The following is a 12,449-nucleotide window of genomic DNA, read 5'->3' as shown; positions in this document are numbered from 1 at the left end:
CAACATCTGCAGGTTTCTGTCCATCGCCTCATCTGTTTCTCCTCCCTCCTCATCTTCATCTCAGTGTCCCATCGGTTTTTGTGTCCCCTCTCGAAATGCTTCCTGTTTCACAGCAGACTGGGGTTCTAATCTCACCCTCGGATTAGAGGATGACGGAGGGTTAATCTGAAGAAAGTCTGGGTAGTTGAACACAATCGGCTAATCCCTCTTGCCTGGTGGTAATGGTTATCTGTCACTTTGTCTGACACACACACACACACACACACACACACACACACGCACGGAGGCTGTGCCGGCATGATGGGCACAATGAACGCCTTGTGTACCCGGGTACAACCAGACATGTGCTCTAACTACACACTCTGTAATCTGGTTGAGTGATTTAGGGCACCAGAAGTGGTTGGAAACTGGGATGTGTGTGTGTTTGCACATGTGTGACTACAAGGAGGGAAGCAGCCGTTAGTGTGTCTCAGTACTTTAACTGTGTCAGCACTGAACTGAGAGGATCCTGCAGAATCCTCACTATTAAAATCTGCTAGCCTGGTTATGCTTGTGTCTCTGCAGCAGCCTGGTTTCTTAAGCTGGAGATGGCAGATTTCTGTAATTGAGGTGAAAGAAGCAGGTTAATACGGCAAGTTATCAGCTGGAGATTTCCCGGTTACGTATCTGTTTTTACGTTTGGGAAAGAATTGCTTTGACAACTGAGGGATTAAAGCAAAAGATATTCCGTAAGAGATAAAACAGTTAAATCCAGAGTCACACTACGGTAAAACAGATCAGGTTAATGACCTGGATTTTGTGAAACCAGAAGCATTTGTGTGTAGATTGTTGTAGCCCCTGGTTCAGAGGTCAGATATCAGTGGCAGTAGTCGGTTTATCCTGTGTGTAGTGTTTGAGACACCAGAGAAACCTGCCAAAAACACGGCTGCAGACGTCTGCAGGCTGAGCTGCTGGGATCTCTTATCTTTGCGAGGCGACATGAGAGCGCACTTCTGGTCATTCTTGCACAACCACTGAGGCTTCTTTCACTGTGAGAAGATTAAACTTGAGCACTTGCAACAGGTTGATTTTTACTTTCAGTTATCTGTTACAAAGCGAACCCGATCATAAACTGAGCTGTGTGTAGCTTCAAACTCTGCTATCCTGGAATTTTTCAGATTCGGCGAGTGGAATTCCTACCGGTCCGACTGGTTTCCTGTAAAAGCAAAATAATAGCTGTCATTCCTTCTAATCCTGCTCTGCTGACGCACATCAGTGAGCATGCAGGTGTTCGACAAAGTGTGCACTGTTCACATGTGTATAAGCACACGCATGTTCTCGGGGAGCAAGATGACAAGAACTCTTTCTGTCATGTTGTTGACGTTGGCATGACTAAAATTAAGCCTCGAGTGTTTTTTTTCTCTTTTTTTTTTTTTGAGCCATGTGATAGTTCAACGTTGATCTATAGCGCTGCAGTTTAGCAGTTATTCAGAAGAGCCCACACCTTTCAGCATGACATTCAGGAGCAGCTCTGCAGCACAGAAGAGGTAAAGAATATGGAGAAGTCGAAGTTGCAGTTCCCTGGACCGACTTCTGCAAAAGGTAGAAGTTGTTTAGTCTCATAAATACCATATTCTTGGGAACTTTGTTTCATTTTCAGACGGGTTAAGTTTGATCTAAACTGTTCTTTGTGGATTTTACAGGAAGCACACTAGATTTAACTCGTGTGTGTCGATTTGGTTTGACTGTTTTTTCTTGTTTTTGCTGCTTTAAATATTTGTAGAAGTGCCTCAGGAGGAGAAGTGGTTGGAATAATAGATTTGCTGCTGTGTGGCTTCAATTAGATATTTGCAGGCGGATGATGAAGCCGGTGTGAAACACTCCCGGCAGCTTGGTGTTTGTCAATCATTGATCGGACTAATTGACTGATAGCAGGCAGAACTAGAAGTGCAGTTATGTAAGCTCTGTTTCATACCAGCGCTCTGTGTCATTTGTTTCCTTCATTTTTTAATCCGATTAAACAAATGAGATCAACAAGTGAGAGGAAGCTGGGGAACACTGCCAGGGCTGTATTTTATTGTTTTATTACTGTTCATTTATACCTGTTAGCAATAAAGAGCGGAACATTGTTCTTGCAGAAGTGCATATTTGGTCTCCTCTCGTCTTGTCTGCAGCTTTGTGGTTGTTCAAAGTCTAAATCTGCAGATTCTGTCTATTTAGAGGCTCATCGTTGTGTGTTGTGAGCCTCTGGTGTGTTTCACTTTGTACTTTTTAAAAGCCACTTAAATGAGGGGCGTGTGAGCGAGAGTGAGAGAGGGAGGGAGGGAGGAGTCTTGTTCTGTCCTGAAAGTCTCCTCGCTGAGCTGAGTCACTCACAGCAGCACCGCCTGGAAGACTGCATGGAGACTAAACTTAGTGCTGTTCTGGGACACTCTCAGGCGCACATCACCGTATCACACTGAAGATCGGTGTTCCTCTCCGTCTCAAACACAGGGTGAGTTTATTCACAGCCTGTTTCATTTCATTGCTACTTTTTTAAAGGCTTCTTCTTGGATCGTCTCTCCTGACTGTGGGCTTTTCTCACTTTTCTTTGCACAGATTTCTATAGAATTAGATTTAAGACCTCCTGATCACACTTTGACTGTAGCTAGACAGACCATCGTGCACGTTCTCATGCTGACCTGCTTGTTGATGAGTTGATTTATGGGACGCTGTTGCAACGCTTACACTCCCAAACTGTCTGAGCCTTTAATATGATGAATAAGATGACTATATGTGTAAACAGGATTGCAGGCAGTTTGCAACCTGCTCTATGGTCGATTGAAATGTGAAGGATTTTTGCAAAACATGTCGTGGAGATGGCTGCTTTCTTTGATTTCTTCTATCCACGGTCTCCTTGAAGTCGACTGTAAAAGTCACCCAGACGATCTTTAATATTCCGCCGCATTTATTACGAAGAAGCAGAATTTGTAAAGAGTCCTCTCAGACATTCTTTGTGATCCGAGTGTCACGCCTGTGGGGCAGCGAGGCGAGAAGACAAAGCCTCAGTTTGAAGCTTTTTCAGACACTCCTCCGCCTGGTGTTGAGCTGCTGGCAGGGTGGGGACACGCTTCGCCACGCATACAGGTGTGCCTTTTGTTTTCTACCTGGAGTATTGGCACAAATTTCACCAGAAGGACACGTAAAAGACGAGTCGGGCAGGCCTGCTGTCAGGTGATGATGCTACAAGCACATGGCAGAAATATCTTGAAAATTCACTCAGTGGTGTTTGAATGAGAGGCTGAGTTGACAATAATCACCTGGTGCCAGCTGCCCACCTGCAAAGACACAAGAAGTATGATTTGTCAAGAGAGCGTCTCAATCTTAAACGCATAGAATCAGCAGAGAAACTGCTTTGGTCAAGACTAAAAGATCTCAGTAATTATTGGATGAATTCCCATGACATTCTGAACAAACATTCATAGTTATCAGAGGATGAATCCTATCAGCTTTGGTGTTTTGTAACCTCTCTATTATCATAACACCAATATACTAAAAAACTGATTGTGTAGTTATGAGTTTACCTATCGAGTGGTTGGATTGTCGTAGACTGACTTTATTTATCCACAGAGGGAAATTAAGTCTGGCATAAAGTTATAGTCATGAAGTTTGGTGCATGTTTGCTTTGGAATGAAATGCAAAAACTTTGGTTCTCTTTTCACTTCACAGACAATATTTAATAAATGAATATAGACACCAGGAAGTCAACCATTGGTTTGTAGAATAGTGTTAATATGCCTTGGATCGTAAATTTTGAACCCGTACATGATTAGCCAGAGGTGATCTGACTGAAAACCTGAAGATGTGCTGCACATACCCCTCTTCATGTCTGTTTTACTCTGATTTGGGCCATAATTTACTAAATAAACACCATGTTGGATTGAAAGAGACCTGAAACCAGCCACTGAGATCATGAAGCTGTTAGGGAAATGTTTACTGAAGTAACAAGTAAAGGCAGAAGTGTGGTCATTTTCACATAGACTTGCAGTCAGCGACGTCACCCCCTGGTGGCCCGTAGAAAGAATGCAGATTCTGCAGCGGCTTCACTTTTTAGCCGTTATGCAATTCATAATGGGATGCAGTCTTCTGGTCAAACTTTCAATTTGTCCAGTTAAGGATCAAATAGGTCCAAAACAAAGGACATTTCCATCAGGCTCTGCTGTAACTGATAAAACTAAATCCAGCATAATAAGCTTTATTCATCCTAAACTTCAACATGCCGACATTCATTTCTGATTTATTTCATCATTTAGGTGCCCGAATGAGTCTTCAGTTGCCCACTCAGATCGCTGCAGCTGCAGAGGCTGAAGCTCAGAAGTCATCAGGGTTCATCACAGCTGTAGAAAAACATTTCATGGCAGTCCATCCAGAACTGAAGTGTTTGACCAACAAACTGGCAGAACTCGCTGTGCGTGGAGCCAAGCTATTTCAGGCCCTAGTTTGGATGATACATTATTTTCGGACATTGCTTGTTTGTTTTTTTTGTTGCACAGGAAGATATTTGTGCTCGAGTGATTCGTTCTGTTCGGCCTCCTGAGCAAACTTATTTTACTTCTGCTGTGATGTGTCAGAGCTGGAGGGTTGTGGATCGGAGGTGGATGTGATGGCTTTTCTACAACACTGACCACACATCTTTGAGCTAAGGGAAACCACACAGATGGGATTCTTCCTACTTTTTGAAAAAGTTGACATTAGCTCTGTGCTACTGATGAACTCACACAGTAAGAGAAGGAGCTGTTCCTGTTAGATAAGAGCGAGGTGTGTTTGTATAAACCAGCATTTTGCATAAGTCTGCACTCACTGCTTCTACCTCTGCTGATGGCTGACCTTTACAGAGCGTTTCTCTTCTCTTGGGCCTGCTGCGAAGCTTTGGATTTATTGAGATAGATGCCTTTGGGCTCGCTGGAGTCTGTAGTGAAATAAATTTTTCATCTTCAGAAAGTAAGGTGCTCGTTGCCATGGTTGCACATCTCACCATCCTGCAACAAGGACAGAGACAAAAGGTCTGGTTTCAGTTTGACTCGCCCTGGTCTCTCTTCCTGGATTGCTCCGACTGTGTTTCATTTTCTATGAAAACCACATTACTTTCTACAGTAAAACAGCACATAAAGACATGATCTGCCCTCACATTTGACACGGGTGCTGCTTTGATTTCCTTATCCATCAGAAGCTCCCCCGCTGTTTACATCAAAACGTCTGGGCTCCAGACAGCAGGGCTCCCTCCCTGTCACCCAGATGGAGACAGAGAATCAAAGTGTTTTCTGCTGGGTGGCGGCTGACTGCTTCTAATTTACTGTACACAGCGGTCTGTCACTTGTGCCAAGGCAGTTTTAATGAGAAGATGCCAGAATGAGCGTGTTACCAGGAGCAACAGTTCCTGCCAACGACTGCAGCTATGAGAAAGGAAGTGGAGTTCATCCTATTTTACTGGAACAGCAACGGCGTTTCATTCTTCCCATGATTCAGATCAGGGCTTTAAGATGATCTGATCTCAATTTAAAATCTTTTCTCAAGCAAGGAAAACTTTCTCTTTTTTGCATGTACATCTCTGTTTGCATCTCACTTTTCCTTATCTCTGCAGCAACACTTAAAATACCTGAACAACAACTGGCTCCGGTTCAGGTTAAAGCCTAGAGGGCAGGAAGGATTTGCAGCTCTTTGACTAAACAACCCTCAGAGTTGCTCCTGAGGAGACTGGACCTCCTGCAGTCTCTCAGGACAAATGCCACATGTGAAGTGCAGTTTGCAGGCAGGGACTTGGTTTTGCTCCATATATTTATAATATGGTGCATAACTTGTTGCTGGATGTTTTCTTATAATCTCTTAATGTGGCCTCCAGGGGAAGCCAAGCACCTCATTAAAAGAAATTCCTGAGGCTGCTTTCATAATTGATTGGTAATTTTGGGCCATGGTTAGACCGTCTGCTCTCCCAAACACAGCGTGGGACCGTTTCCAGTCAGACAGCCGCTCTGGCTGTTGTCTTTAATTACGGTCATTTTAAAAATAGAAACGGTGACTGTATGATTCTGTGGTCACTTTTTTTCTCTTTCTGTTTCAGGATTGGTAAAGATAAAGATCAGTCTAGGAAAAATAAATATGGAGCTTCAGGCTCCATTTTGGCACGTAGTAGCAACATTTTTTTGCAAACAAACTGCATCTGGAAGGGTTCACCACATATAGAGTACGTATATTTTTCACTGTAGGTCTGGTTGATTGTATGCTGTCGGGCTGCAAATAGCAGTTTTTTCATCATCTCGATTAACTGAGTGAGAAAGTAGTATAAAATACATCTTCAGATAGTCATATGGCATTGCAAACAAGCTTTATTTTCTGTCAGTCTTCTAATCACTTCAGCTCTAATCTACTTTAAATTAGTCACTGAGGGTGGAGGATTATTTTCTGAAGGGGCATCAGTGTGCACGATGATGCTCTTCTGTCAAAGTGCAGATCTATTTTTAGGCAAGAAGAGGCCAAGTCTATCAAGATATTAAGACTTCTTCTCAATGATTTATGGTACAAGGATGGGAAATTTCTCTTCCCATATTAGAATCAGTGGAGATGAAGACTGTTCTTCACTGTCTGCACTACAGACCGAAAACAAAACCGACGCAAAAGACACAAATTCAGTTTGCATCCTTCACGCTCCAGTCTGCAGCTTCTGGAATGGATTCCACTGTTTATCCAGTTAGCCGAGCACGAAGCTGCATCGATTTCTGCACCCCACCTATACATCAGTGCCTTCTGTTAAATCCCCCTCACCTGTTTAAGTGACCACCTTAAATGGAAACTAATGGACTAACGGCGTGTAAAATAATGAGACTGCACACATTCTCTCCATATACGGGCCTTTGCCCTATAGGCAGCTCTCCTTTTCCAAGCCTGTGTGTGTTTTAGGTCACAGACAGAGAGAGATTTAGGCGACTGTAAACATTACCAGTCTGTGTCGGCTGCTCCGTTAAATCAGTCTGTCTGCTCCGTCTAAACACCGACGCTGCACCATCTGTGGCCAGCTGGTCGGCTAGAAAGTCTCACTGGTGCTGATCATCAACTGGATCATTAGCTGGATAATCAGCTGGAGTGTTTGACATTCTCTAATATTTAGTCTTCAGCTGTTTATCCTAATTATATTTGCAGCAGTTTAAGTATAGTGGGACGCATCTCTCCTTATGTGGGATGTATAAAAGCTTCTGGTGAAAAGCACAGTGATCCTTTAACTTAGTCAGTGGGGTTGTGAAGGTTTTTTTAAACAAATGTTGAACCTTTCAAGAGTTTCTTCAATGCAAATCCAATTTTAACTCTTGTGAGCATCTTTTTATATGTTACAAGACATATCATGAGCGTAATAAACAGTCAACGCCATGGCTGAACATTTCCATGTTGGAACAAAAACACTGACTCAGACTTCCTGGGTTTCATACATCACAAACCTAAAGAGCCAATCCCATCAACTAGCAGGTTGGGGCCAAAATGTTGCTTACAAAGAAGTGGTGAGCATTTATTTAATACTTCTAGCAGATAAGTAGCTGTTACCATCATTTTACCACATTGTAGAATGCAATACAAAAAATACATCCATATTCTGATACACCCGTATACAGATGACTGTAAAATTTGCTCGTCTTCTTCTTTAGAATCAGTTTCTGGCTCATATATGTATGGCTCAATTACTCCAATATTAAAATTTGCCATTTTGTTGCCTGGAGTAGTTTTGCAGTGTTTTACAGAGCAGAATCATGGGTGAGCTGGTGTGCTCGAGCTGCAGCAAATGGTGGAGTTATGGTGGAGACCAATTTACAAATATATCATAGATCAGTGCATTCTTGTGGAGGAGTATGGTGACATCTTTGGCATTTTAAAACATGAAGGGATTATTTTCATGTCAAAAAAAAACTTCTAAATATGTCATTTTCAAGAACAGAGATGAGCTTTAACGGGTTGATAAAATTATTTTCAACCCCTTGAACTTGATGTTTATTAGAGCAAGTCAGGTGAAATTCCTGTGAATTATTATGGACCGTAATCTTTTGTGGTCTGAGCACATTGTGAATATGGGAAAAACACTCAGAGTGCAGTATTCCGCCAAGGCTGCTCAGTTCGCTAAAACATCATAGTAGTACTAAACTACACGTACTATACTATGACATTTTAGTGATATTTTGGATGACATACTAAACTATGACGTTTTTGTCACATTTTGGACGACATACTAAACTATGACGTTTTTGTCACATTTTCGACGTCATACTAAACTATGACGTTTTTGTCACATTTTGGACGTCATACTAAACTATGACGTTTTTGTCACATTTTGGACGACATACTAAACTATGACGTTTTTGTCACATTTTCGACGTCATACTAAACTATGACGTTTTTGTCACATTTTGGACGTCATACTAAACTATGACGTTTTTGTCACATTTTGGACGACATACTAAACTATGACGTTTTTGTCACATTTTCGACGTCATACTAAACTATGACGTTTTTGTCACATTTTGGATGACATACTAAACTATGACGTTTTTGGTCATATTTTGGACGACATACTAAACTATGATGTTTTTGTCATATTTTGGACGACATACTAAATCAGGGGTCGGCAAGTAGATGTGGCTTCGGGCCAAAATGTTTGTAAACAAGCGAACAGCGGGCCAACCTGCGGGGGGCGGGGCGCTCCGATTCCGAGACCTGGCAGGAGAGACCGCGACCGCGAGCAGCGGAGCTTCTACAGCTGATCGCCGCTGCTTGGGACACAGGTCTCAATTCTGATCACAGATGTATTAAAAATGACTCCTGAGACACACATGTTTTAACACAGTTACTCAGTGAAATCTGGCTGGTACAACCGTGTCCGACCAGTAGCGCAAACGCGGAAATGCCTGGCAGCAGCTGACCATACGAGTTTCGTGTTGCTGTGACGGACTGGCTTGGCTCCGTGCCAAATCAAAATTTCAAAATCATCTGGTGGGCCAGATATTATTCCTGACGGGCCAGTTTTGGCCCGCGGGCCGCCAGTTGCCGACCACTTTACTAAACTATGGTGTTTTTGTTATATATTGGACGACATACTAAACTATGAAATTTTTACCCCATTTTGAACGACAAAGATAAAGGAAATGAAGCAGCCATGTCTTTTTTTCACTCAAGTTTTTATTTATTTTTGTACAATTACATAACAAAGACGGATAAACAAACAAAGAAAACAACTGAACAACCCCTGGGTAGCAGTCGAGCATCTACATCATCCTTCAGTCCTGTTAATCATCATGTTCCCCTTCAACATCGCCATTTCCAGTGCTGTGTTCTGTTCATTTAGTCCATTTTTTGTCCATTTGTGCTTCCTGTAGTCTCAGTTTGTGAGTTCGTTCATTATGCAGATTTCCTCAGTATTTTTCAACCATTGTTCTTTTGTCAGCGGTTCTGTTTTCCCCCCGTTTCTCGTTACGGCATTTTTACCTGCCACAAGCAGTATTTGGACTAAATATCTGTCATTTCCTATCACACTCTCTTCAGAGAAATTTCAAAGATGTAGCACACTGGAACTCAAAGGCATCTTATAGCCCATTATCTGTTGTAGCTCTTAACATACAGTTTCCCAAAACACAGTTATTTTCTGACATTTCCAGAAAACGTGAGTGATCTATATGAAGTTCTTCAACATTTCTGATGTCGGTTTAGTTGTTTGTTTCCTTATCTTTGGTAATAAAGAAGCGTGCCAGATTTTTCCAGGAGAACTCCCTCCAAATCCACGAATCTCCCACATATTAAACCAACCATCATCTGTAATTTCCATGTGAGCTTCTTTCAGTCTCTGATAGTGTTTTATGTAAGATGTAGAAATGTTTTGGTATCATCTGAGTGACTAATTGGTGCTAATGTTGATGTTGCGTCACTCTCTGAATACATACAACTGTTCAGAAGCAATATTGCAAAGAATTAAGAAGAAATTTAAATTTAAATTTTAAAAGCTATTTGCTCGTACCACCATGAAGATGTTTGTCAGTTTGTGGGGTAAATTGAAGTCAGGATGATGATCTCAAAATGACTACAGCTGTAAAACAATCTTAAAAAGATTAAACGTGGAACGGTAAATGAGCCAGGTGTGCTTCCAAGCTCTTTATTTTGTTTTTCTTGATAAAAACCTGGTTAGAATTTACACACACACCGAGATGAATTGTGCTGAAAAGTTTACCTTTTTAAAAAAAAAAAATTAAACATTTGTATTTTACTTTTCTCCACTAAAGAAAGTGAAGATGCTTTGAGCAGATGTTAGTGATCCTACCACAGGCCCACTGGATTCCAGATGTTTTCTGCCTGACACATCTGTTCACACAAGATTATAAAAAGAAAACTGCTTTGTTGAAACTGATCTTTTTGAAGGAGAATATTCCTAAACTTGTGTCATATTTTGTCCCTTAGCTTGAAGTAGGACATTTGTTAGGAATCTCGTTTTATATATAATGAAATATGTATTGATGGATGTTTTCAAGTTCAGAAGTATGTTGTGCATTTTGTAGTAACCACACAAGTCATGGGAAAATGCTGATTTGTCACATGTAGTTTTCTGAGGAGGTATAAAAATCTGAGGTTTGATGCAAACAGGAAACAGCCTGATGTAGGAGGTAGAGATGTGGAGCGAGTACAAGACTTCATCTTACTCGCTTTCTGACATTTTTTCAGATTTTGGATTCAGTTTAGGTTTAACTTTTGCCATTGTGATACTGTTGCGTGTCTGAATTAAACCGCCCTCAAAAATAAAAAAGTTCCAGTGTGCATCTTCATTCTCACCTCATGTTTTTTGTCTTTCTGTCGTTGTCCTTTAGCTTTAGGCAGCAGCCCGGCGAGGAATCCCAGCAGCGCTCCCAGTGTGCAGGCGTGTCTGAACCGAGCCAACAGAGGGACGACTGAAGCGAGCCGGGGAGGGCTCAATGGAAGAGGCTCCAGGCCTCAACTGCAGTCTAAACCGCAAGGTACGTAACAGCAAGTCACTGCAAATTCATCTGCAGAGTGGGAAGGTCAGAGGGTGGGACTGCCACGGCGAATATCGTGAAACTATTGACTCACACAGAGTCATTGTTTGGTTCCAGAGTGACCTTTCTGCTGCTTTAATGCTGTCCTGTGTGTACGCTCAGTAATTTATCAGTACGCTACACGGCTGTGCATGAGTTCATAAAACAGTTGAAACAGGAGTGGAGTTACAAAACAACCTGAGTTCTTTGGACCTGGAGACTCGTTCCTCTTTTATTTGAACTGAGTAAATCATTGAACACAGATAAGACTGAAGGCAGGGCTGCGTTCTTTCTCTCTCTGCTGCTGTAAATCAAACAGGAAATTCAATTGCAAACCAATGATTTGTGAGCTAATAAAAGTCGGACTTGTGCTACCTGTTTGCTAGCATTCAGGCTTTTTATTACAGCTCATTTCCCTGCATCAGTTGGGGTAGCTTCTACTGCCCCCTTCAGCTCCAAATTCAGAGTGCATTGACCTGATACCCTGATGAGAGGCGCTCATCATTAGTATTCAACTTATTTCCTCATGTTTTTTGTCACTTTTCTGCCTCTCCAGTGCCTCCAAAGCCGCTGCACCTCCAGAGCCCAGTGACGGAGCTCTCATCCCCGCTGGGCCGCTTCCAGAAACCACCGCTGAGAGCCGCCATGGAGGAGGGAGGCGGGAAAACTGGGGCTGTGAACCGGGACAGGGCGAAGGAGAAGCACTCCAAAGTCTCAGACCTGATCAGCCGCTTTGAGGAAAACAGGTAGGAGCTGTTACATCTTTCTGATTATGCCTGTTTGTCTTTTTCCTGATGTCCTCAGACAGAGTGTACATGCTGTAAATGAAGAATTTAGTGCAGGGAACGACTCATTAAATGCACACAAATCTGCTCTGTAAGTGCTCTTCAGTATTCACCTCGCTTAAAGTAATTTCACAAAACATTATCACCCAGTCTGTGGCCTGCATTGCAGTGTTTAGTACCAGGACAGATTGGTTCTGGTTGAATTACTCCATCCACGTCACCTCATTGCTTTTGTAATAAAGAACAGCCTCATTGTTGTAATCGTGGTGACGGAAAACTGTGTCTTTCCTAATGTTTCGTACGCCGGCTATTTCAAGGATGAAAAGCAGAAGTCTCTCGAATAAACTCTTCAGCCCTGACTCATTGATTGTACCTCAGACGAGAGCTGTGGACAGAGCGAGTGGAGATTAGTCGGTGGCTGACAAGCCAAGCGTTAGCGAGGGGGATGAAAGGAGATTTGTACAGGCGAGGGCAAACACAGGTCCTCATTCAGTTGTGGGACGGCATTCAGTGTTGCGAGATGAAGCCCAGGAGAACGAGGTAGGAACTGTCCTCTCTGCCTACATGCATCTACTCTGATTCAGTTTTTGGTGATTTAAGTATTCTGTTGGCTTTTGTGCAGGAAGAACAACAG

General features: G+C 42.4%; 1 protein-coding gene and 1 long non-coding RNA gene across 5 annotated transcripts in view; one reads left to right on the top strand and one right to left on the bottom strand.

Annotated features, from left to right (window-relative positions):
- fgd4a (FYVE, RhoGEF and PH domain containing 4a) overlaps nucleotides 1–12,449 on the top strand; it is a 57,426-nt gene that overhangs the window by 33,061 nt on the left and 11,916 nt on the right. For 3 of the 4 annotated variants that reach the window (XM_022203111.2, XM_051951919.1, XM_022203112.2), the window contains exons 3-4: nucleotides 10,845–10,991; nucleotides 11,587–11,776. In XM_022203111.2, coding sequence (XP_022058803.1) covers nucleotides 10,845–10,991; nucleotides 11,587–11,776 — 337 coding nt within the window. Of the gene's footprint in view, nucleotides 1–10,844; nucleotides 10,992–11,586; nucleotides 11,777–12,231; nucleotides 12,356–12,449 lie in introns of those variants that run through there. The other variant, XM_051951920.1, reaches the window with a different exon arrangement.
- LOC110957208 (uncharacterized) lies at nucleotides 2,480–10,956 on the bottom strand. Its single transcript, XR_002596079.2, has 3 exons — nucleotides 10,810–10,956; nucleotides 4,846–4,997; nucleotides 2,480–3,296 (listed from the first exon to the last, which is right to left on the bottom strand). It is a non-coding gene; the product is annotated as an uncharacterized LOC110957208 (long non-coding RNA).

Source organism: Acanthochromis polyacanthus, chromosome 8 (genome assembly GCF_021347895.1).
Source record: "Acanthochromis polyacanthus isolate Apoly-LR-REF ecotype Palm Island chromosome 8, KAUST_Apoly_ChrSc, whole genome shotgun sequence".
Lineage (NCBI taxonomy): Eukaryota > Metazoa > Chordata > Actinopteri > Pomacentridae > Acanthochromis > Acanthochromis polyacanthus.
The sequence above is the reverse complement of the archived record's forward strand: the minus strand, read 5'-3'. Positions and strand labels throughout refer to the sequence as shown.